The following is a 27195-nucleotide window of genomic DNA, read 5'->3' on the forward strand; positions in this document are numbered from 1 at the left end:
TTAAAACACCTGTCCCATGTGCGGGGGGGCTTTCGGAGTGGTAAATCCTGAAGTGGAGGAATAGAAAAGTAGTGGATCACTGATTTAACATAGAGTTTAGACAAAAAAACAAACAATTTATATAAGATATGGCTTCAAGTAGATCATTAAAATTGCAAGTTTATTTATGTTATGTTATTTGATTAAAAAAATCCTGTTTAAAGATGATGGGATTTGAAAAGTTTAAAACCAGGAAGTAAATCTGATTTGCAAGCTTTCTAAAAATGTTGCCTGTGGGTTTTGGATGAAAGAAAAACACTTTTAGCTCCAAAAGACTTTGCATGTGTGAAAGTACCCAAACGAATACAAAAAAAGTATAAATCACGCCCTGTGATTCAGAGGGTCAGTGGACTATTGGGAACTTTTAAGGCTGTTTCTCTCTAATCCTGCTTTGGGTTGTGGAATTCCCTGGCACCACACCACCCAGTGCCCTTTGTTGTCCCAGACCACACCAGCTCCTGGCTGTGATTTATTTGGCCTAAATTGTCTTAAGGCAGGAATTGTGCTGATTTATGTGGGTTGAGTCGGAGAAAAAAAAAGTCACAAATTTGTTCAGGCAGCCTCCGGAGTCTGCTCTGTAATTGTTAAAAGCTAGAGATGGTGGCACAGTGGAAGAACAGGGGGCTCGAGGTTGCAGCTGCTCATCTCGTGCCCCCCTCCTCCTCCTCCACCTCCTCCTCCTCCTGTCCCTCCCTGTGCTCCCCCAACTGCTTCAGTCACCTTTGCCCTGTGTTCCAGCTGCCGTGTGTTTTGAAAGGGCCATTTGCAGCTCCTCGCAGCCTTCTGACACAGAGGGGAATGAGCAATGTGACGGGAGGCGGCAGCCACTGGTCGAAAGGGGCCACCAGCTAGATTCTTATCCACTTACTGCTTTATTCCATTTTTAGTCTGGCTGTTACTGTTACAGAGGAGGGGATATCTGCACTCTGGTCATGTCCAGATGATCATAAGCGAGACAGTGTCATGCCCCCTAAATAAAAACTCTCCTTATTTTGGTCTAACAGCTTAATTGGTATTGAGAAGTTCTTAAACTAAATGTTTATCCAGAAGCATCGGATGTGTGTGTGTGTGTGTGTGCGTGCGTGTGTGTGTGTGCCACATGAGAAACAATTTACCATTCAGTGCTGACACACACACACACCATCCATGCAGGAGCAGCGATGTGGATAAGAATAGGAGCAGTGGCCCCGTGTTTCCCTGGCCCTGGCAAACGTAGGCGCCCAGTAGAGGAGGGGTGTGTGTTCACAGGGCAAGACAAAGCAGTGGTTGTGCCTGGGGACCGTGGCCTCAGAGAGAGAGGCTCGGCACGGTGAAGGTTCTCACACACAGAGAAAAGATAGAGAAAGAGAGACAGAGGGAGAGAGAGGGAGAGAGAATGGGAGTGGGAGAGTGGGGGAGCAGGGGGAGAGAGAGAACACTTCCTGGAGGTTCTTTCTTCCTCTCTGCAATCATCAATGGCATTCTCCCCCTGACCCACTCCTCTCTCAGACAAACAAAAGAGCCCACATTCCAGTGTAGCCTGACCGGCCAACCAGCCAGCCAGCCATCCAGCCACAGTGGAAGCACATCGCTCTCCCCGCCGGACCAAAGTCTCACCATACGGGTGGGCTAGAGTTGTAGATGTCTGAGGATGCTTGTACTTCATCCTTATACGTTGAAATCTCCTTTAAAACTCTTGACAAGTCTAATTTTTATTTTCCATTAACTAGCTTTTATGATGGAAAAGTCCTAACATTTTACCGTTTCACTATTCCTGTCTGACTGCATTGTGTATCAGAAATATTGAAAGATCACACTTTTTTTTTTTTTTAGCTGAAATATTCTAATGTTATTCTTTATTCTTTTATCCTCAAATTCAGCTGGACATGTTTGGCATCTGTCATAAATTTGGGTTTTTTCACATAATTGAAATAAAGTTTTGTGAGTCTGAACAATATTTGGCTGTGCAGCATGAGGTTAGAGATAAGATAAGATAAGATAAGACTTTACTGATCCCTCACTGGGGGAATTCACTTGTTAGAGCAGCTCAAGAGTCAATAACAGAGGGGAAAATATGTGTAAGTGACAAAAAAATACTAACTAATAATAATGAATACTACATACACTCTATTCACCTGTCACATATTGATATGACAGAGAAAGACAATTGCACAGGATAATTGTGCCCATTATTATATACACACATGTTGTAATATACTAAAAACGTATATAAATATAAATATAATCACACATAGACATAATTATAATTCTAATGACTGACAGTGAGGTTTAATTTTCACCTAGACAGATTAATTTATCATTACAGCTGTCATAATGGTTAAATAAAAGAAGTGTCTCTGTATATTTGCCCTGTGTTTTTGCCCTGTGCAACAGGATTATGTAATCAGGATACAAACAAAGGTAACTGTAGTCTGTACAGTTACAGAAAAAAAGATGTAAATAGATTACAGGCACATTCAGTAAAAAAAGGTGATTACTAACAGGATTACAATTTTAAAATAAATGTCACCCTAGTCTCATTTTCTGTTTCCCTCACATTAAGGCTTTCCTTCTCTGAAATAAGGATCTAAAAGGTTAGAGGCCAGCAGATTGTAAAGATTAGGATTATTTAAATAAAATTAACTTATCTTGGTTTTTTAGTTTTCTTTAAGTATGGCCAACTTAGTGGACAGCTTGCTGCAAAATCCTTCACACAAAGGAAGGATGCTCTGTGCATCTGACATTAAATCTTTAAATCTTCGTCACCATAGAGGCAGAGCTGCATAACAGGTGGGTAAGACATCCTGGAAAATAATGTGACAGTTGGAGCAACATTGCGCTGCAGTTGCCGGGGGAGATGCTGTATTGGTCAGACCCCCCACCTCTTCCTCCCTATTATGGCCCTCCTGCCCTTCTGTGTCTAATTGTTGCTACCACATGTTATCTATTCTCCTTCAACAGCCCATTAAGTTCTGTTCACTTCTGTTATATTCTGAAGAGATACTGCCAGTAGACAAGGGAGGAGATCAGATCAGTCTTTGACAGGCTGAGACATTATTAACTCACTTTGACTCTTTGATCTGGTTAATTTTGCTTTGAACCTGCGAAATAACAGGGTACGCATTCCCGTCACTGGACCAGAGACAGCCAAGGAGGAGGAGGAGGTGGAGGAGGAGGAGGAGGAGGAGGAGGAGGTGGAAGAGGAGGAGGAGGAGGAGGAGGAGGTGGAGGAGGAGGGCAATGCTGAATAACAACAGCAGAAATTATGGGATACCCTCACTCAGCTCTGTTTGTATGACAGGAACAGCTTGGCAAGGCTGACACATAGTAGCAGCGAGGAACACATTACAGTGGAAGTGACAAAGAGGGGAAATGACAACAGAGGAGGCTGAGAGACAGAGGGCAGAGGCCAAGAAGTTTTTCATCACGGAGGGAACGCTGGCAGCTCTCCCCGCTATCCTGCTCCCGAAACATTACTCTTCAGTTATTGTGCAACCTTTCAAGATCATTGTCTTGCATTTTTATATCATACATGCAGCGGTGGAAGAAGTATTCAGATCTGTTTTAGTAAAAGTAGGAATACCATACTGTGATAATATTCCATTACAAGTAAAAGCCCTGCATTCAAAATGCTATTTGAGTAAATGCACTACAGTATTATCAGCAAAATGTAGTTGTAGTATCAGAAGTAAGTACTCATTGTGCAATAAAATGTTTCCTATTAATGTTTTGCTATTATATCTGATGTTTTTTGGATCAATATTACTATACAGTAGCATTAATATATTATATACATTACTGAATGAATGAATGGTACTTGATTAAAAGTCCTGAAGTCTTAAAATATCTAATATTAAGTGTGCTTAAGTATCAATAATTGTACTTGAAGTAAAAGTAAATTATACAGTTATATGTTTACTACGGGTTGACTGATTATTGGATCTGATATTCAGCATTACTCTGATTATCAGAATCAGTGTTAAACCTGATTGCAGATAAAGTAAGTTAATTTAAAAATGCGCTACTTTGGCTCTGATGCAGCATGTAATCTGCAAAGTAACTAGTAACTAAACTATCACATAAATGTGGAATAAAAAGTACAATATTTGCTTCCAAAATGTAGTGGAATGGAAGTATAAAGTGGCAGAAAATGGAAAAACTCAAGTAAAGTACCTCAAACTTGTACTTGACAGTACTTGACAAAATGTATTTAGTTACGTTACATCACTGGGGACACTTCAGTTTATCACAAACATTCGAAATCACCAGATATAGAGATGCATGGTTTTCACAGGACAGGGAAGGTGTGAAATATTGTAATCTGAATAGTAATTGAAGCTGTCGGAGAAATGTAGTGGAGTAAAAAGTACAAAATTTGCCTCTGAGATGCAGTGCAGTATGTTACAAAGTTGCATAAAATGGAAATACTCAATACTAAAGTACAAGTACCTTGACTTTTAGGTACAATACCTGAGTAAATGTACTACGGTGTAACTCACTGCACTTGTACCTAGGCTGATACAGACAATTATGTTGTGCTGACAGATAAAAAGATAGTAAATGTAAGTGAGTAATTTAAGCATAAGAAAGTCACAAATCTCACTGCAAGGTTTTAGGAATATTATAGAAATGTTATGAAGAGAATTTTTCAAAACATTTCATCTCTAAAAATATATTAGACACTTTGACCAGGAAGACCAAGTCATCTGAGCATTTCATTTGATGCAGAGGATCCCTGCCTCCTTTAAGTCTGTCTGAGCCGGCCTGTCTGTACCTGTCCTAAACTGGTTTAACTCCTACCTCTCCAGCAGGGCGTTCTTTGTGGCTGTACATGACTGTTAAAAGAATCTGGTAAAACAAAAAGGGTTATAATTTGATGTAATCTCACAGATAAATCTCAATGCTTTTGCAGTTTCATGACACACTTGCCATGTCCTCTCATATCCGTCCTGATGTTATGTAAATGTGTGTAGCTGCATCTGATGCCATTTTAATAGCAAGTGAGTTCATTCTTGTTCCTAGAAATTATACTTTGACAAAACAATGCCAACTTGAAGTAAACTCTTTTTTTTTTCTTCGCTTTATCACACAGTCTTCATCAGTGGATGAAGTTCGCTTCTTATCATAGAGATGGATCCAAAGATATGTAAGTTCAGTAGCTGTTATGTTTTCACTCCAATCCACTGATGACCATCATGTGATGCGGTTGAAAGCTCTCAAAAAAACTTGTTTACATGCCAACCAGGAGGAAACTGATGTACTGAGGTGTCTAAAACTAGATTGTAAAAGTGCATTTAGTAGGATTTACCAGTACCCACAAAGTAAGAAATCTAAAGGTTATGTTTGATTCTTAACTTTACTTCATGGCTCTCATGCCTTTTATTGGAAATGTCAAAGGCCCCTTTCCACCTCACAGCAACTCAGAGAGAAATAATATCTTTTTTTTAGCATCAGCAGACTTGACTTCTGTAATGTTCTCCAATAAGATATAAATCAACTATGAGAAGCTTGAAGGCTGACAAGCAACAGACGGACAGCATTATTACACCCACTGCTTACAATAGTTACCTCTTAGTTTTTCCAATTGATTTTAATATGATTTCTGCAGCAGTGCACATTTAAGACAAAAACCTTTGCTCATGACCTTCTGCAACCCTCCTCTTTAAATCTGCCTGGTGTTTGTCTGTTACTTTCTATTTTTAATTGTTTCATCCTTTAAATTGAGTTTTAATCTTTATTTTTTAATGGTTTTTGGTCATTTATCGTTGAACAAACATAAGGTTTGAAGGCAGAGGACACCAACATGACATTATACAGTCTAGCCACAATTTATTTTGTAGCTTTCGGGAAATCTCTGGTGAATATCTGTATTTGTTGGTATTTAAATGAGTCATTTATTTTAAATCTGTAGGTTTTGGTACATTTTTGAGCTGCAATTTTTACTGCCTGGTGTATTTCTACAGTGCTACTTATACATAGCTTAATTAAATTACATTTAAATGTTTTTTTAAGCATTCTGTTGTGATATAATCTTAAGGAGTATCAAATATACAACTGTTTTCAGCCAAGAGCAGAAATGATAATTCCTATAATCAATTAGTCGTACAGCTATTAATTAAACTGTTAATATTTCCTTGTTTTCTCAGTCTTCTGTGATGGTAAACTGAAGTTGTTGCAGCCAATACAAATAGCAACTTGGGCCCAGGAAATTCAATTTGTCACCGTTTTCTTTCAATAAATAAAAAAAAAAACAGAATCAAGAACTTAATCAAGAAAGTGAATGAAATGAAAATAATGATTGGCTGCAACCACATTACATGCGTCTCATTGTACAGCATGTGGCAGGGTTGCCAAATTACATCACTTATCATTGTGCACAGCTGTAACAAAAACATCAGTCTTGCACGTTATCTCACGTGATTGCCAGGAAGTGGAAAACAGAGATACCCCTCATTGTACTGAGGGTCCCCCTGGAAAGCTTGCAGGGGCCTCTGCAGGTCCCAGGACCTCATATTGTAACCCACCGGCACAGATAAAACAACGCAGAGTTCAACAAGGCCATGCAGCCCCTAATAAGCCCCTATAGCAACACTGCGGGATTTTTTCAATGGGACGGCTGACGGCCTACTACCCCTCCTATGAGTGCGACTCATAAAAGCGGGTCGGCTTTAGGACCCGGGAGAGCAGGCTGCCACAGAGGCATTGCAGACAGCGCGTTTGGGAGGTGTAGTGGAAGAAAGGCAAAGAAACGGAGTAAATGAGAGCACTTTTGTCCAGATTGTTGAAGGACTTATCAACTTAATATACCGCCGAAACAGCTCACTATAATGAGACGGACACATTGTTGAATTCCTGCCCAGGTAAATGTCCGCGTTTCCTTCGCATGGTTAACTACAAGAGGTCGACAGCTAGACAGGGTAGGTCCCCATTGTACTTACATGGGATGCGGTTATTCTCACCCAAGCTGCCCTGCTAGGCCCCATATCCTTTCTATCGCTAAATGCAAACCTGAAAAGAGGTACTTTCCTGACTCCACTTCGCTGTAGAAGTTGTTTAGCGGTGAAGCCGAAGCGCTTATGAACGTCCTGTCGTGAATTATAACGCGTTGTTGCTTTTTCTTTTCCAACAAAACAAGCGAGCCTCTCTTCAGATGTTAACCATTCATTTTTGACAATGACCACTTTTGAGACAGCCCTCGGGCCAAAATATCTGCAGTCATGCTACTTTGAACGCTTCACCTCCACGAGAAAGTTGTTTTCGCTCGCACTTTATGGCCCAGCAGGCAAATGAAAACAAATGAGCTCAACGAGAGAGCGGCTCATTCATTGTTATGAACTACCACTGCGTTTGTTTACTCGTTTGAGTGAGAAATGTATCGCCAGACTGTAATTTGACGGTAGCTTTGTCGCTGCTGCAGCACTGGTGCGTTCAAATGTAATCATACAAAAAAGTACAACATCTTTGTTGTTGACTTGATGCCACCATGTAGTGCCTCTCAACATGAGGCCCAGGGACCTTTTTATGTGTAAAGTTTAGACACCAGGGAAGTCATAAAGTAAAGGTATAATAGAGTTATATTCTTATTTTCCTCCCCTGTAATCAGTGTAATTGCAAAATGCATGTGTGTGACTGTTTTAGTTACTGTCCTCACTCATCCCACCTACAGTGTTGACAGCTATGCATTTCTGTACTAAGTCATAACTACAGGAATCTTGTCAAGAAGATTTATTGTTGAGTCAAAATGAAAAGGTTTCATTAACCGACATGCAAGATGCAAAGCTGAAGTGCCCTACTTGAGATAAACCTTGCTTTCTGTTTACGCATGCATGTGCAGTCTGCAAAGAGAACATTGTCCCTGGGCATGTTGCAACGCCTTTAGTGTCAAAATGTTTTTTTATCAGTCATGAGACTACGTCTGTCCAGTGTGTGTACGCAGGGAGACTTGCCATGTGACCCGGGGAAGACGCAACAAGCTGGCATAATGATGCAGCCGGTGACTGCTTGGCTCTCCCTGTTCTATTTAGAAAAAAAAATTCCAGTCACCTCCCACCCAATCCCTTCACAGCCCCTTTGACGCAAATGTGCCACCAGTTGCACAGAATCTGAGGAATGTTGTTTGAAATTGTTGTCCCTGTACACAGGCGCACTTATTGTGCCCGTCCCCCATGCCTGTGCCACAGGAGTTTAGATGTATTATCACGGGGAGGATATGCTCTTAATGATGGTTAGCCCACCATCAGCATCACATGACGGCGCTCTTCTAGATCCGTGTCACGAAACTGAGAACACCACAGCCAAAAATACTTGTTTCATTCATCTTGTTTACTAGTCGTTAACAGCAGAGTCATTTGATTAGCAACAAACCAAACCGACAAACACTTTGAGCTCTTGTTCTGTGGAGGACAGAATGAGTTTGACATGAGTGGTTTATAGTTGACTCCCACTTTGTGATCTATCTTTTATTTAGTGTATGGCTTGTCTGAACAGCATGAAAGTGAATATATTAATATGATTCATAAAGGGGTAGCTGTTCATGTCATCACATGATTCAAGCAGCAGTGAGTTTACTTGGCTTTGAAGGTTACTGTAGCTCTGGTTTCAGTATTGAGCTACACCTACCCCACAATATTCTTATCATTGGCGGTGTGTTTTCAGGGAACTTGAAAGAGGAACTTGGCACTGTGTAGTAGTTCACCCTCGTACTGCTTCCATTGTGGCATTTGAACAAAACAAGTGTCACATAAGGGACTGTTTTCCAGCACCAGGTGAGCGTATTTGATCATTCGCTTAATCATTCTAAATATTTGAGTGTAATGTTGTATCTTTGTAACTGTAACCCAGCTGCTGACGCTCTTGTTTACCCAAGAGGCAGCAGAAAATAGAGCAAAAACAGACTTGTATCTATCGATCTGTGATGAAGGAAGTAGTGTGGTGATGTCGGCCTGATTTTCTGCTTCCTGCTGTAAACACATGGGACTGTCCTCTGTGTCCCAGTGACAGGCTCGGTGTGTGGCATCTCTGCTGCTGCATGACACTGATTTGCATTGAATGGAGAGGCCCCCAGTGCTGGAGCCAGAAAGATGAATGATTGAAAGCTCCGCTGACAGCAGGGCAGGCAGGCAGGCAGGCAGGCAGGCAGGCAGGCAGGCAGGCAGGCAGGCAGGCGGTGGCCCAGAGGCCTGAGGACCATGTGACCGACTGTCAGGGTACTGGGTTCATTCAGTGGCTGCTGGCTGCAGCGCTGGCAGCAGCCCAGCTTTTCCACACAGGCCGCAGTAGCAACAGGTCGCTCCCATTAAAACAGCAGCGCTCTGTTGTGGCTCCAGAGCCGCTCTTGTGCATGTGTTGCTTTCTTGGCTGTGGTGTGTGTGTGTGAGTCGCTCAAGTTTGTTTGTGTGATGTATCCCAAATGTGTATATAATGTGTGCGTGCCTGTGTCGCAGAGTACACACTAAGATGCAGAAGGGATCCAACGGTTTGTGTGATCCTGAGTTTGAATAGCACTCAGTGTGCTTTTTCAAATCCCTCTCCGAGATCCCTTCCAACGTCGACTGTGTGACACAAGCACCACAACCCCAAGTGCAATAAACAAAAACAGGGAGCAAAAATAAACTGCTCTCATACACTCACTTTTGCTCATTGATGGAAGTGAGCAGCAAAAGGCGTGTTGATGGCTCGTTCAGTGACAGATGCATTAGAGCCTGGGGCTGTACTGATATGACTCGTAGTCTGTCAATAGTCACATCCACTTCCTGTTGTTGTCCCCGCCAGTGAGCTGGATGAGGCCACTCAGACAGAGCTCTCTTTTGATGGCCTTACTCTGACGGAGCAGCAGCAGGAAAATTGATTTCAGTCAATGGTCAGAGATTGCCTGGTGCAATATGTGACATTTGTGTGAACAAGTATGCCGATTGATCGTTTGCTTTTGCCCTGCATTCAAAGCTGTCTTTATATCATAAAGAAGTGCTGAATGAATCAAAAGGTCAAGTGTTTTAGTTATGATAGCCTGCAGGTTTTTCATAAGTGCCATTGACGATTAAGTCTATGGTGGAATTTAGCCCCATGTTGGTCTATCAGATGACTGTCAGCACTGTCTTCTTTAATATGTTTTGACTTGAGTTTGAACAGGTAAGACTATTGTTCACCCCTATTTATCCGTCTAGATTGTTTTGGCATGACGTGCAGAGTTTTGCGAGCTTGAGGTGCTTAAACCATCAAAAAAATACATTTGAAAAACTGAACAGCGACATTTCTTTCCAGAAGTCATGACCCGGTTACTCAGATAATCTATGTTTGTTGTGCGTAGTTTTCATGTAGGAGCTATTTTCTTTGTAACGAACTACACCTGTGAATCGTATCACCATGCAAAAGAAATTGTGTGTCTAATCATGGACAAAGGGGCTCATGACAGCGTGGTATGTAAACATTAATGCCGTGCTCCGAACTAAGCTATAACTCTGGCTAGCTTAGTTAACTAGCCTCTCTTCCATGCATGTTTCCTTCTGCACGGTGAATCGGAAAGAAAATAGTTCCTACATGAAACTGCTCACAACAAGGTCTGTGGATTATCGTGTATAACCAGATGATGATTTCTTGAAAGAGGCATTGCTGTTGAGTTTTTCATATCTATTGTTGGTGCTTTGAGCACCACAAGCCGAGTGTCATCTACTTACATTATATTCAAGATAATGCAGATATCTGCAAAACTCTGCAACTCACACCAAAACAATCTAGATGCATAAATAACAATATGGGTAAGAGGAAAAAAACTCCCTTTAACCCACATTCAGTTTTTATGTGGCACTTAAATGACCCTTTCACACATTTACTATGTGACAGCATTTTTTTTCATCTGTGTTTCATGTGTGAATAGGTTGTTGTTGAGTTGTTCTGTAAACCTCATGCAGGCAGTGTGCCATAATGCTTCCACCCCGAGTCAGGTGTGAATAAAAACAGCAACACTCACAGATGGAGAACAAATGTTGTCTATGTTCTCTGAAGCTTTTTAATCTATCCATCCTCACAGAGAACAAAGTGCCTTCACCCCACAACCTATTTATTTTGTCAACAGAAAAATGTCACCCCGAGGCCCATTTAGTGGCTGTTCTGGAGCTTTCAGTCATATCACATGATCTTCATCAGCAGATGAAGTTTGTGTAGTTGTCATGGAAATGTGGACAACAAATAATTTTTTTCAGGAGCCACTAAATATTTCTTACTCATGTGAAATGATATTTGAATCTCATCTGTATTTAATCTGTATTGCAAGACTGCAAATCTATAATTGATTTTACAAGTAACTATTTCTTACGCACAAGAAAATGACAATCAGTCTTGATTACTGTCGTAACAAAATAATGTAAATGAATAACTTTCAAGCAATTGGAGCCATGGAAACATTTACAGAACATTTTCTCTGCAGTGTTCATTGGCTGTGGTTGATTACCTTGATGTGTGTAGTTCCTAGGCTCGACATGTTCACTCTTAGGTAAAAGTTTAAAATGTATAATATATAAGCGTATGATTTTGTGAATTTAATTATTATTGCCTAATATTTTTTCGACGCATTTCAAAGTGCCTTCCACGTTCATGTTGAACTTCACAGTGGTATGCAATGGATCATGTGAGGGAAGGTTCTGTTCATAACAGAGCAATTGGAAAATCATTTTGTTTTCAGGCCCTTTTTAGTCATCCAGTCCAAGTTTTAGCCAAAACACAAATCTCCAAGTGGGATAATAGTTCCTGCTACCCCCCCTCAGAAACTCACATCCTACAGTGTACTTCATGTGCAAACAAAAACAAGATCTCTTAAATTTTAAAGTCTGTTGTTACCTGCTAACAGGATAAAAACACAGTTAAAGGACAAGATTACAAAATCATATGTTTATGACACGGCAAAATAGGATCCAAAAACAAGCCATCAGGATAAGCAGCCATGCAACTGCAAAATAAGTTTTAAAATCTTTCATTTAGACAGCCTGTTTTGTGCTACTACTTTCTAAGTCACTGCTATTCTGGTTATGTTTAGAAAAAACTATCAGGAATGGTTGTGTCGTGTGTGAACAGCATGGAATTTTCCAATATGGGGAGACTTCATTGTGAATGCCAAAAACCACGGCCTTTCACAGATATTTGAACCTTGCAGTGTTGCAGGTTCCACATGTGAAAGGGACTAAATTGTGGTTTGAACATATCCTCCACTAACAGGGCCATAACAATTCCACTGCCTCTCTTCTGCTATGTTGACCTGAGGGTTAATATTCAGACAAGTGGAAAAAAATCTTTCACCTCAATATGGGGCTAATTTTTACTCCTTTTCGACTAATAGGTAACCACAATTGAGAAGGCGGCTGTAAACCCCAGGACCCCGTCTCCAGGCTCCTGCACAGGGCTGAGTGAAGGAAACAAAGCTGTGTCTCTCCCCGTGGGAAACCTGGATCCTCCACCCTGCCCACCAACATGACCAATGTGGTGATTGTCAAGGAGGGATGGCTGCATAAAAGAGGTAAATGCACTGTTAAAGTTTGCGCTGTATAGTTTGATTTCATACCAGTTGTAAGAGTAAAATTTTTGATTGTTTCAATAGGAACTGCACTTTGCTGTGCCTGAAACCAAAGTCAAAAAAAGATTTATGTATTTTTAAATCAAGATGTAGTATACTCATCATCACCTAATGTACTAGAAACCCCAACTGTGCAAACTGTGCAGCTTGACTTAGCAGGGTAAGAAAACAAAATATGCAAAGACCCTAAAATATCTTTGTTATGCAAATATTTCAAATCCCTTGTTGATACATCTGGGAGAAATGCATTTAAACTGCAAAGCAAGTACTTCATCCACATGGCAGATTTTTATGAACTAAAAATTAAAGTTTTTACTTGAATGGCTCAAATATTTGACAAATCTACCTTGCTGGGGTAATAAAAAAAAAGTTTACTGCAGTTTGCTGTTACACAGATTTGTTTTCTAAATACTGCAGATAAGCCTGAACCGGATGACACGTGTGAGTTGATTGATCACCATATTTAAACAGGCTGTACAGCAGATCTAATGTTCAGAGCCATCCAGCTGCAGAGTCCCCAGTGGGCCCCATTTAGCTGCTCTGACAGCGCTGTGTGGCGTGGCGTGGCTCTGTGTCGGGCGTGAGTCCTGTTGTTTGGATGAAGAGGCATTCCTCACATACCTGCTGGCTTTGAGCAGCTTTATGTGTGCATACTAACTCTGCCTTCAAACTGCGGCTGCCTCACGGAGCCCACTCCACCACCACTGCCTCCTCCACTACCACCACTACCACCAGGGGCAAAATAGGATAAGGAACCTCTCCAAAACCAATGAAGGCTCCCGGGCCCAGTGCCAAGGAACCAGGCTTTTACTGGAAAAGGGGAAACCGAGACTCTGACTCAGGGTATAAGGTGATGGGAGCAGGTCACTAGGAGGGTTCCTGGGACTCTAGGGGGAACAGTGTGCCGCTGTGGTGCGTTAGCCCTCGCTCCCCCTCCTCAAGGCTTGGGCTAAGAGCATAACAGGCTGCTGTTGTAGGAAAGGGTCAGCTTGGTTCGGCTCAGTTGGTCTCAGGCGGACACACCCTGGTCCTTCCAGTGAGGGCCCTCCTATTAGTGTTGCATTTGCACAAGCCCTGTTGACTACAGAAGAATGCTGCAGAGTTAAAATATAGAGGTTTATCTAATCTACAATCTTTAATTTCCTACAGCTGTTCATTGAAATCTAAAAGCAAAATTTATGTAACTAATTAGATTACTGTCATGTGTCAGAGGCCTTAGAGGCGAACTGTGTTATTGTGTGAAGACAAGAATAGGAACATCCTTTCTTTTATAAGGGGACACATTAAATTGCATTTGTTAGGCTGACTTCATTCATTCATTCTATATCTGTTTAGTAGGGCTGCCTGCGACTAATGACAATTTTCATTGACCATAATTTTTCCTATTCATCGTTCAGTCTATAAAATGTCAAAACGTTGTGACCAAACGCTCATCACAAATTCTTGGAGCCCAAAGTGAACCTTCAAATTGCTTCTTTTGTCCAAACACAGTCCAAAACTCAGAGACTCATTTACTTTCATAAATGACAAAGAAAAGCAGCAAATCCTGACATTTAAGAAACTGGAACCAGGAAACGTTTGACATTTCTACTTTAAAAATTACTTCAACGATTCATCAGTTTAATTTAATTTTCTTTTAATTGACTAATAGATGAATTGACTAATCATGGCATCTCTACTGTATAGTTGAATCCTCACGGTTCTTTCTGGTGTTTACTTCTTTCTCTGTGTGTTTTTTTGCGCTACAAAACTGCGACGGGTCTATTTTTCCACACCTTCGGCAGTGCTGATAAGAATGGAAGATTCTGATAGGGAGCCAGTGTAAAATATAACTACAAGAGTAGTCAAATAGTGACTGGAAGAAAAACAGTCAAAGTAGTGTGGCAGTAGTGTACACACACACACACACATGCACTCACACACACACACAGTTCCAGCAGTGACACCCTTCTAGTTGTGACACACACTCATGCACACACTAAACAAACAACCCTTCAGGAATAGTGAGTTGGCATGCTGTCGCAGCCCAGCAGCTGTGCCCTGTGAAATGTCACCCAGAGTCTCTGTGTTTTGATTGGAGGGCGTCCACCTGCCTCCTTGACAGGAAGGCTTTTAGTGTCGCGTCACTGTCATGCAGTCTTTGCCCCAGAGCCACTGCACAGAAGGTGAACCTGCAGTAGCCCTGTCTCACTGTCCATCACCACAGCCAGGTAGCCCCCACGCAGCTATCATCCCATGTTGCACCTTTTAGTGGAGCTTTTTTGCGCGGTGGCGCCACCCAAGTGACTCACATCTCCGTGTGGGCGTAATAATAAATGGCTTATACCGCTTCCAAGTGTGTTCAGCATGCTCATTACTCCCATGTGTGCACTCAAAACACTAATTTAATGTTTTCAAAAGATAGCCCTCCATATTCCCATCAACATTTTGTGTGTGTTCCATGGACATGATCTAAAACCAAACTGCATTCGTATGGGACTTAACAAAAGCAGGTACAGTCCTCCAGTAATACCCATTTAATGGCGGTACATGATGAATGGATGTCATGGTCCAGCAGCTCTGGAACGTCAGCTGAAACTAACCCTGCCACTCACTCTCACTCTTTGATTCCTGTCTGATTAGTCATGTTCAGTATGCACTGTGTGGAGGCTCCTGGAAGAAAGTAGAGCAAGCATTGTGCCTTAGTACCCTGTAACCCTCCAGTAGAGCTAATCTGTCATTAGGGCTGCAGATTCTCGGCCTTGGAGTGCTCTGTGCATTTGTTCCAGACAGGCTGCGCTCAGTGAAATGATCTCATTCTGAAGGACACACCTTCATACTTTCTCCTTAAGCCTCGTGCTGCAGTAATGTGTCTGGATTGTGGACACTGCCTTGGATGTGTTGTTGTGACTGTTATCTTGGTTGTCTGTTTTTGGAAGGACAGTTTTGGAATGCAAGACAAAGCAGCCGAGTAGGACGGGCGTTAGCGTTTGTGTACTTCTGGACATGCATATGCAAATGTGTAAGTGTATGGACAGTGTGAAGCATATTTATTCAGAAGTTACACTGCCAGCAGGACATTACCGAGTACCCTTATGCACCGACCACATCGCAAGTACAGGCTTGCAAAAACACTGTAACTTTGTTGTTACTATCATAACCAGTTGTTATGCGTCCACAGATGATACTTCCCCTTTAGATCCTTCACAGAGCGCACCCACACACTTTGAATGTGCCTGCGGCCTCTAGTGGCCGCAAAGACCGAGCAGCATGTTATTTCTTTTTGCAAGTGTGTTTTTCCAAAGTTTCCATCAAAGCCAGAGCATCATCAGACATCAAAGAGGCAGATTGTGGGTTCCCTAGTTTCCAGGGAAGTGCCGCGGCCAAGAACCCAGTGAAGCTCAACAGAACAGCGCTCGCTTGTCCTCCCCTCTTCCCTGGCCCTTGTTTGTTTGACTCATTTGCTCCCTGACAAGTATAAAGAGCCGGCCCCTTCGTTAGGCTAACGAAGGCCGCAACAACTGTTGGATTTGGGTAGCACGCTCAGCTGGCTCCGACTCATGAGAGGAGGGGGTGGGGTGAGAGAGAGAGGGAGGGAGGGAGGGAGGGAGGGAAAGCAAGCAGAGGGCACACTAGTAGAGATAGTGAGGGAAAGATGAAGGGGCAGGCAGAGAGGGAGACAGAAGTTGAGCAGCGTCTTTGTGATGTTCCCAGAACATTGCTCAGTGACCCAGTCGGCCTCAGGAGAGCAGATGGATGTTATGTGCGACATGCCACAGAGACCCTCTCACGGTTCGGTTTTGAGCTCATCAGCTGATTGGCTCCTTTGCTGGTCATGCGGCTGAAGGACACCCATGAGCTGCTCCTCCAAGCGAGACCTTGTTGGTGGTCCAGGAAAGTGCCTGAGACACACTGGGAATGGGGAGGGGAGAGAAGCATGCATGGGTTTTGTGACACAGTAGTCAATGTAGATGAAACTTTTTTTTGATCTTTTGAATATTTGTGCCTTCTGCATCTGGTGAACAGCCTTCCAAAAATTCAGCCAGCATTCGTATTTGTTTTCTCTCTGTATTAGTGATCTCAGCATGGGGACCTTTTGTTTTCTGCACAGTTAAATGCTCTTCAAAGGAGCAGGCCCACCTGATTAAGAATGTCTCATGATGCTGCAATGCTGTCTCAGGACTTCAGGACTTTGACTGGCTGCCAGCTCTGCTGCAGGGCTCACCCAGGCTCCTACACATCCCCTCACTATGGCTGTCATGGGCCACACAATGCTGCAGCACACACATTGTGTAGTGCAGAACTGTTGCATCTACATTTAAGGCTGCAAATAACAATTATTTTCATTATCGATTAATCTCGCTTTTATTTTCCCGATTAATCTTTTAGTCTATAAAATGACCAAATGATGTAGAAAACGCTCATCACAATTTCCCAGAGCTCGAAGTGATGTCTTCAAATTGCTTGAACAGTCAAAAATCCAAAGTCTCTCCATTTACAATCATAAATGAAAAAAGAAAGGAAAAGAAAAGCAGCAAATGCTTTTTCAATTAATTTTCTTTTGATTGACTAGTTGATTAATAGTTGCAGCTCTTACTTTATTTTCAGGCTTTTTTACGCATAACAAGGAAAAACCCAAATTCACATAAAATGACTAAATCCAGTTGAGTGGATCCCAAAATGATTGATGTCCTGAGGTGCTTGGAGATGTCATAGTGATACAGTTACTTTAATCAGAAAACAAATAGATAGATGGCCACAATAACTGATGTCCAATTAGTGTCCAAAAGTAACAAACACAACTTAGGAAACTCTATTCAGCCAATTTGCTGTCATGTTTAAATACATATTTCAATGTAAAATAAAAGGAAGGAGACTTGCATCTTACATTTTCTATTGAGGCCATATTCTACATATGCATGAGCCCTTCACAAGATAAGTACAGCAGTAGAACAATTTGATGATCGGTACAGTAATTCTCAATTTATAAACACAAGTTGTCATTAAAAGATATAGAATCAAAGAACAAGATATTTTAATGTATTTTCATCTAAATATTCAGTTAACGTCAGTTCGAGTCCAACACTAGCCAAATAAAAAAATTGAAAAGAGATCGGGTTGAGGCATGTTGCAGATTTTTCATCAAATTTAGGAATAGAGAAGTTGAAGCCTGAGTTTTCCTACAGCAGTTATTATAACCAGTGAACATCATGAAATTGCAATATGTGTGGAAAACAACTAGAATCTAAGTGAGAGATTAAAGGGATTTTTATGGAGGGAAAACTGTGAATAAACTGGAGGATATAATTATGTGATGATGGGTAATTTAGTAGTTTGCAAAAACTATATAAAAAGTTTCAGTCAAATAACTTCACAACACAATTCAAACTTTGATGATTAAATACCCAGACTCTACCCAGTTGATCACCAGCAGTGGAAGTTGAAGTGCCAGGCTGATCTGGGAAAGGAGCCCCTGTAGGCTGGGTCCAGCAGCAGAGGGTGTCACACCGGGAAGCCAGCGCTCTGGCCGGGTGTCTGGCCGTCAGCGTGGACCCCCTGCCCTGGGTAATGGGAAGCAGTCTTCCTGTTAAATGTGGTGGAGAGAAGTAAATTACTGGGGTGCAGCTGTCGGCAGGCAGGCTGGCTGGTATGGGGGGGGGGGAGAGACCAGGAGGCTGAGGGAGGTGGCACCTCCACCGCTCGCCTCCTCTCACGGCAAGCCTGCTGTGTGCTTACTTTGCTGTGCAGAGTCCGCCTGCTCACTGCAACTGTGGCGCTCGGCAGCGCTCTCCGTCTCTGTTCCTCTTTCTCTTTTTGTCTCTGTCGTTTCCTCTTGTTCTCTTCCATTCTTACTCCCACATTCTTCCTCTTCTCCTCATCTCTATTAACTCCCCTCTTTCCTCTCTGCCTCCGCCTGCCCCCAACAGCTCACCCCCCTCTCCCTCGGTCCTCCCCCCACTTCCAGCACACACTCCTCACCCACAGCCCCACCACCCTGTTGCTAGGATAATGACCCTGCTGACAACTCAGACCCATGGCGGAAGCGGCTATGGACCAGCGAAAAGCTCCCAGTCTCCAACATCAATCACATCACTGGCACCTCTCTCTAGTTTAGCAAGGGTAGGGGAGACAGAGAGATGGAGGGGATGCTCAGCTGTCTGCAGACTAAGAGTTGACTGTATGCTCCGATATGTGCTACGTCCTCCACATCAGCTTTTTGTCTTACTCAGAACATATTTCACAAGTTATTCAGAGGCCATACACAGGGTATTGTCACACTTTTAGAGGGAAGCAACAGCTGGAGATGACTTGTCTCCAGAACCTGTCTCCTTGCTTGTTTGATGGTGTTGGATCTTACGCTGGTCATTGAGAGTTCATTGGCACTAATTTGCTCTAAATAATGTGTGTTTATTTGTTTGCCATGCAGTAACCCAGTTAACTAATCCATGGACTGCTTGTTTACCCAGGGAGAGGGGGCAAATCTCAGCCCCAGTGTGGCAGGGGGGAACTTCCCACAGTGTCTCTATGGTAATCAGCAGGTGTCACTCACCACGGAGAAGAAGTGAGGGCTTTCTTACAAGCGTGAGAAAGAGGGGCAGCCTCCATTGCACCCCCACCTCCCCCTTGCTTTTTTTTTTTCCTGTTGGGGTAGCAGCGGCAACCGCAGTGACAGAGAGAAAGAGCGAGGGATAAGGGGAAGAGACAGAGAGGGCTACATTGGAGGCCAGGGTGGCCCTTCCCCGCAACCTGTTGATGCTGCTGCCAAAGCCCTGGCAATGGAGTCCCCCCATCCAGCTGCATGGGAGAGAGAGGGGCCAACAAAAGAGGTTTGGTGAGGAGGGGGATGTCAGGAAGACATAAAGAGAGGAGGAATAAAATGAAGGAGCCCAAATTCCTGGACAGTTCAGGATGGCATGTGAGCCTGGTGTTGCCTTATATGGTCAAAGCGGAGAGGGGCGAATGGGTAGATGGGTGTCCGGGCAGCAAAAGAAGCCCGTCTTAGAGCTCTGTGGCTCAGAGCAAGGGACGGTGTGGGGCGGAGTTTGTGGTTGCTGGGGCTCAGTGGTGACCCCTGCATCAGGGAGCCCCCTCTCCTCTGGAGCGGGCGGCCCGTGGCTCATTGAGATGCAGGGCACAGGGTGGCAGGCCGCAGCTGCAGCCTACAGGCAGAACCCGGCAGAAAAGGGCCGAAGAGATGGCGGGGGCGGCTGAGGAAAAACCAACAAAAGACGCAGCCCGCTCCCCCCCTCCTCCCTCGCTTTGGAGTTCTAATTCCCTAATCCTCAACCTCCGCCTACCCCCCCTTGCCCCTTCTCATCCGATTCTCACCACTCAAACACACACACATGCACAGTTCGTGTAGTTACCACTGGCTCCCTTCCTCTCATCCCCAAGCCATGAATGGCCAGACGGGGACAAAACCCAACAGCAGCCCCCTCAGGAAGTCCAACCACTGGGTGTGGGCACTGAGAGGCGCATTTTGTCTGACCCTCTCTTGGTTCCTCTCTCTCTCCCTCTCTCTCTCTCTCTCTCTCTCTCTCTCTCTCTCTCTCTCTCTCTCTCTCTCTCTCTCTCTCTCTCTCTCTCTCTCTCTGTGATTGTGTCGTGTGACTGTGTGTGTGTGTATGTGTATAGCTTATCTAGTGCAAGATGACTAAGGTGGTCCTCTCTGTTTAACTTATTGTTCCTGAAATTTTATTAAAATCCTTCAAAGTAAAAAGAGACAGGGGTGAGAAAGGGATGACGTGCAACAGAGCTGTTAGTTTGGACACATTGTTAGGCACTCTCCTTTTGGGGGCCCACGATGAATGCCGCATGATGTGTCTTATTAAAAGCCAACAAGCCACAGCAGCTGGGACCTCAACATTCCTGTCGTTGTCACGTAGAGACGGACAGAACAGGACGCTCCTCGGAAACAGCAACTAACCTCTGTCACTCTCTCTCTCCCCCTTCTGTCTAAAACCTTCCATTTTTTCCTTTTATTTATTGACCCCTCAATGAGCCTGCCTGGCCAGTCCTTACTGTTGAGGCCTCTTAAGCCAAGTTGACTTGCAAATAGCTTCAGTGTTGAAAGAGAACATGAATGCATATTTTAATCTTGCAAGTCCTGGAGAAATGTGGTGAAACCTTTTAGAACTTTAAACTTTCAGCATCTGAAATATAAGATGTCACTTTGATTCATTTTTAAAAAATGTTCGTGTTGTGTTCGTGTTGTTGTTGATAAAAATTCACCTGCGTTTAAAGGCTTTCAGATCACAAACCATTAGACCTAGACATAAACTGTGTATGTTACACACGTGCATAAGCAAACAAGACGGTGCTCCACCATGTACAGCTGTGTCCGAACCTGTTCTCTCCTGTACCTTGTGTGTGTGTGTGTGTGTGTGTGTGTGTTTGTTTGGGGTATAGAGGGCGTGGTGGTGGCAGGCTGGAGCTGTCCGCAACACACAGACATGCAGCAGTTGGCAAATAAAGATGAATTCTGTTGTGTTTGGCAGCGGTTCTCCGTTCATTATTTTCCACTTTGCCCAGCGCGCATCCCAGACCTCAGCAGCTGCTTGTCATGTAAAGACACTCTATCAGGCCCTGACAGCTCCTCCCATGCACACACACACAGTATGCATGGCTCATACACACTCCACTTGCCCTCGCACCCCCCACTCACAGTCCTACATATGTGGGGAACATATGTAGTGATCTGTCTCACTACCACTCCACTCCTTGCACACTGCGTGGCTTTCTCATCCCCTCTAGTTCTCTCATCTCTCATCTGGTGTCAAATCAGTCTCCCTATTCTTTTGTCCTTCCTCTAATTTGGTTGAGTTCAGCCACATGTCTGCTGTCACACTTGACTTTTATTAGAAAAGCTTTGATTCCGGGACGCAGATCCTTGAGTGGATTTCCTCATAGCGAAGTGTGTCTCGGCAGTTACAGTCAGACCTGACACTTGAAGCAGGCCTCATCTTATCTAGGTTGTGGTCAGTTTGTCTGTTGGCCAGTTTCCTGTTTTGGAGAACACGTTGACATCAAAAGGGTTTAGTTTACATCAGTGATGATGAACTGACTTTAAAGCAGGAGGCTCTGCTGTGTTGTTATGAGGCCTATTGTCCTTTGTCAGCAGTCTGCACTGTGTTTCTTACTGTACACAGGATGTATTTGGGGTCTACTCTGCAAAGCATTGAAGTCAACTCTTATAAATTATTGAAGCAGGGCTAATATTTGGTCTTGATTTATTCTGTGGGTCTATATAACAGCAACTGTATGATAAAATGCACATTTACTCTACTTACTGTATTTAAGTAAATAATTAAGAAAACAAAATGCACAGCTGTCAGTTTCACTTTCTCGTCATGTCAGTGCTCAAGAAAGGCCACAGTATGGAAAGTAGAACTGAATAAAAGTAGAAGGGGAAATGGGTGTAAATAGGAAGCTGACAAGGGTCATCTTTGTTGTTTGTGCTCTGAGTGCAGACTGTTTGCGGGGGGTTACACTGCATAGACACACATAGACTACCGGATATAGCTGCTTCCACTGTTGTCATGTGACCTGGTTTGTGGTCACAGACGAGGAAGTTGCAGTGTCCTCCTGTCTAGAAAGAGCATGTACTAAGTTAAGGATGTGCATTGCAGATGTCGAGTTACACAATATTTAGGTGCCACATCTCTGAGACAGTCTTTGTAAAGGCTGTCTCCCTTTTTTTTCCCATCCACACGTGGAAAGTGTGACTTTTCCGTTTTTGCAGTTTTAGTATCACTGTAGTTGTTTCAGTAATCTCAGGAGGAGTTTACACCTCAAGTGTCACATTCCTTGACGTGCTTGTTTACCACCATGTTTGTTTGTCTGGCCTCGCCCCAGTGACCATACAGACCTGTCATAATATCCTTAAGTCCCCCTCCAGTCAAAAATGTGTTTTTCTTCTTGTTTCCACATTTGAATGTTTGACACTAGAAGGCTGTTTTCACATTTATCGCTCAAATTGTAAATTTTCTCTGTGCTTACTGAAAATCAGATTATAAAAGGTGGGTCTACGAGCATGATTTGTGACATCACAAATAGTTTAGAAGCCAATTCTGGTCAGGAATTTAGTAGACACAAGTGTGATGTATAATGCATAAACACTGAGAATGGACAGTGAAGAAGGAGGCACCTTGTGTCTGGGAGTTAAACATGTGAAATAATAAATATTTACATGTTCTGGAATTTTTTAATGAGGGAGAAGGAGAAGGTGCCATTTTAAGGATTTTACTATGGTAATTATACTTTTTTTTCTTGCAAAAAAACAAGTTAGAAAGAGATGATGTTAATTAAATTTGTCGGTATGCCTTAATACACATGTAGAGGTGATCTTTAATAACACAGTTTCATAACTCAAGCAAGTGACAGCTGTTTAAACGCGTCTAGTGACTGAGAATGGTGAGCTGGCATTGTCATCATCCCCACAACCATGTGACCGAGGCCACCTCAGTGTGGGAGAATGTCGAGCTGATACACGCCATGCCACGCGCTGCTGCGTCACGTATGACCACCCATGCTACTTCTGGTGAGTGCTGTGCGTCAGCGGAGCTGGCAGGAAAAGCCCAGAGCCTTTCAAAGTGGATGTTGTTGTAGTCTGTGACACACAAAAACCTTTCGCTACCCAGAAGGCAGTGTACACACACAAATGTATTTACACACAAGCATACACATGCGTACACATAAACACCTGTCCAGGCCCATCGGAGCATCTGAATACTGTAATGTTCGAGAGGTCTGTACTCAGTCTGGAAGGGATTTGCTGCATTGCTGCTGCCAAACCAAAACTTTAAAATTGAAAGTTACAGGATTTCTTCTCTTGAAAGTTAGGAAAGTGCCGAAAGGTTAAGTTCACCCAAAAATAATAATTCAGTCATCATCTACTCATCCCCATCCCAATGGAAAGTCGGATGAAGTTTCATAGTCCTCAAAACATTTCTGGAGCTTCACAGCAAAACAGTGTTGCAGCATTCTTCTAAAAAACTGAAGAGGATCGGGACTTGTTTTAAGACAAAAACAAATCCAGCTGAAAACCAAACATAAAAGGCTCCATACAGCTCTTCTGTCATAATTCAAGTCTCCTGAAGTCTTGAGATCTCGCAATGATTTGAAAAGACGTTAATTTGAACTTTTATGTTTTCAACGTTAGGAATATGCTTGAATTCAAACCTAAAAAATGCTTGATTTTCAACATAATTTGGTGTTTCATCTAAACAACCACTCATGTAACCACAAATCTTTTAATCTTTCTAAAGAAATGATGCAATCATATTTGTATGTTGTCCACTGGTGCCAAATTTGACAAGTATTGAATGATTAAGATCAAAACAAATAAATAACCTAAGTTAATATGAACAGCTGTTAAAATAAACCAATTGACAGTATACATTGATATACATTGCTGCGTGTATAACAGAATTCTTTAATCTTTATTTTTTCCAATTGCATTAATAGTAACAATTTAGATGTGATGATAACACTTCGAGAGCCTCAAAAGTTCCGCTTTAGGTACCTTGAAAGTGCCTGAAACGAGCTGTACAAACCCTGAAGTTTAGTTTCCACCGGCGTACGTTGAGCCTTCGTCTGGTGTCACGGTGTCAGGTAGGGGGCTCATTATGCTGCCTCTGCATTGTGCACATACTGTCCTCACTGTGGGCTGGCATGAACTATAGCTGGGGGATATGGGTCAGCCAAAACCTGACCACAGAGCGAGGCACCAGCTGGGGCCCAGCTGAGGAAAACAAGGCTCGGTACGGTGGGCTCAGGAGACTTTCTGGCCGCAGTGTGAAAGATTATGGCAACTTATGTTTGTTTTGAACAGGCTTTTGGTTTCACTCTGAGCTCATACTTGTATGGCTACAAGTAATATTAAATAGCACCTCCTCTATGCTTAGATTTTATGCTGAAGTAAGAACGTCCAGTTCTCCTCAAGGCATGTGATAAATAACAGTCTGCATGTGGATTCTCTGGAGACCAGTGTGCACGTGTGGGTGACTGATGTGCATGGGTTGATTGGTGAGGCTTGTAGTTTAAAACAGACAAACGACTCATCAAAGTAATTGTGTTACATTGAAACAGGCATGAGGGAAATCCAGCAAACTGATTCCTGCCGCTGTGTATTTCAATTAGGCCGGCACGTGTCAGACGGCTGAATAAAGTCGAGCTAATTTCTAAATGAACTATGTTTGGTGTGAAAACACTTACTCTGCAGAAAACGGGATGAAAAATCTCCTCCTGTGCCACAATGAAAAATGTAATAACATATTGGACATCTGCTGTGGATTGAAGACTAAAGTATCTTGTGTTCTGGGCCAGATGTTTCCTCTGGTGTTGTGATTGGTGCCACCACCTTGCCAGTCGCAGTAAATTTTTGCACTTGGGTGTTTGCTTTGGGTTTAATGACCTGATGCTCTGCTGGAAGGTGATGTACAGACAGCGTGTTTGACAAAGCCTTCTTCCTGCTGTATGTGGTCAGCTTTATCTTTTAAGTGCTTTTCCCTTTCCTCCTCATCTTTTATCGTGACAGAGTAAAGCCATATGGAAAATATCCTATTATAGTTTGCTGCTCATGTCATTATTTTCTCAAAAAAATGTAGAAAAGAAGCGGGAAGAGGAAGTTCGTAATTTTGAGGTGTCAAAGTGACAAATCTTAAAATCTGACATTCAGCCAGCGTTGTAAATTCTTGTCCTCTTCTTAAATATTTTAGAAGGATGTACACTAAAAAGAGGAGACATTACTGACTGATGAAACCAATAACCGATCAGCCAGTAATGTCTTGTGTGTGTGTTTTTTGAAGGAGGGTAACAGAAGCTCATATTGACAGATCTCCTACCTCTCCCCTGCAGACACACACACCCTCTCTCCCACACACACACACACCACACTTCTGTGTTGGAGGAAATGGGGCAATTAAGGACAGCTTGCTACAGCGCTGCATGGGGTTAATATGCGGCTCCGTAATTAAAAATAAATTACACTTTTCCTGTATAAATATTCAAGTCCCTCTCCACTGTGTGCCACTGCCTTGTTATGGTATGTAAGCTGTTTTTTTCCCCCGTCTGCACAACATCTGGCGCAACATTTCCTGGAGCATCACCGGAATAAATTGAGTTTAGTCTGCCTACGAGAGATTCATTTGTGTGATGCTAGTGTGTCTAAGTGAATGGGATGGATATGCATGGCTTGAGGTTATGGGTGTTGTCTCGAAAATGGGAATTGTGGAAAGTTTTATTTGAAAATTGAATGCAGGCTTTGACAGACAAACGTCAAAGTCTTTTTGCAGTTCTTAGGGAGTGCTGCTGCATATGAAAGAAAAGAGTATAAAGCCTTTGTTGGCTCCAGAGATAGCTGCACAAACACATGATAAATTGCCTCAAGTGAGGTACTTTGAGGCAGTGTCTGTTTGGGCTGACGAATAGTATGAAAATGAAACAAATCTGTGAAAAAAAGTCCACTTACCTGACCTCTGTAGGACAGAAACCAAAGCGCTGCTGCAAAAAGTAGAAACGGAATCAACGCAACTTGATGTCACGCTGCAGTGGCCAGTCACACAAGTCGGTTTTCAGACCGGCTGATCTACAGTAGGGATGTAGGTTGTGGATTTTTTTCAACCGATACAGATAACCAATAATTAACTGCTTTTCATGGCCAATACCGATAATATAACTGATAATTTCACATTTCTGTATGTTAAAAAGAAGTTCCGAACCTGTAGTTTATGCACGGCCGAAGGTAAAGAATAAGATGTGGTGAACAGAGATGAATGATTTAATATTCCATATCACTACTGAGATTTTTTTAGAAGTCATAGACTTTATCCCTCCCTTCTGAACCCCTATAGGACATGTTGTGTGTTTATAGACGGATCACAAACCAACTGAAGTGTGTGTAGATGCTGTGTTTGTCCATGAAAGCATCTTGTTTTCATATTGTCATCTTTATTTATCAGCTATAATTTTATAGATACTGATAAATAGCTGATAATATAATAACAATAATAATAATATTAGGGGAGAGCACAGAAAAAATTAATGAATTTCCCAATATCAGGGGGGATAATTTATCAGCCTGATATACTGTATATTGTGCATCTCCAGTCAACAGTATCGTCATTTAAGCCATTAACTCATACTTCTACTCATCTATAAAATGACCCGATAAATATAGCCTACTACTTTAAAACTTTGATAAATTACGATGTCTCTGCTTCCGCTGCATTCATTTTGATACTGTCCATCTTCCCTCCAGCAGTATTATAGAAGTGCAACGCTAAATCGGTGGCATACTCTTTTTAAGTATACAGCATATTTACTGTAAGTTCAAACTCTTTTGAACAGAGCTTTTCCTTCCCTTCTGGTAGCATTCGTCAGTTTGGTGTATTTTAACTAACCGGTTGATAGAAAAGGTAGAGGGATAGAAAAGTTTTTGAACAGTTTTAATGTTCCCTTTGAGTCTACATTTCAAGTGACTGCTGGAAAGAGGACAGACTGGTAGGGGAAAGGGTCCTGACTCCTACTAAAACCACCATTTGTCCTGCAGCTGACCTACACTAAAGGAAAGACGGTGACAAGATGGCCATTTTAGGGTGCATTAGTGAACAGCATAGTAATTAGACTGCAGGAAA

The 27195-nt window shown here is 42.6% G+C and overlaps 1 protein-coding gene across 1 annotated transcript in view; it reads left to right on the plus strand.

Moving 5' to 3' along the window:
• The first annotated feature begins 6713 nt into the window (after positions 1 to 6713).
• The window catches only part of akt1 (v-akt murine thymoma viral oncogene homolog 1), a 33610-nt gene continuing 13128 nt past the window's right edge, over positions 6714 to 27195 (plus strand). Inside the window, exons 1-2 of the mRNA XM_073483417.1 lie at positions 6714 to 6878; positions 12347 to 12523. Of these exons, the coding sequence (XP_073339518.1) occupies positions 12478 to 12523 (46 nt within the window). The 5' untranslated portion in view covers positions 6714 to 6878; positions 12347 to 12477. The remainder of the gene's footprint in view (positions 6879 to 12346; positions 12524 to 27195) is intronic.

Source organism: Pagrus major, chromosome 16 (genome assembly GCF_040436345.1).
Source record: "Pagrus major chromosome 16, Pma_NU_1.0".
In the NCBI taxonomy this organism is placed as follows: Eukaryota; Metazoa; Chordata; class Actinopteri; order Spariformes; family Sparidae; genus Pagrus; species Pagrus major.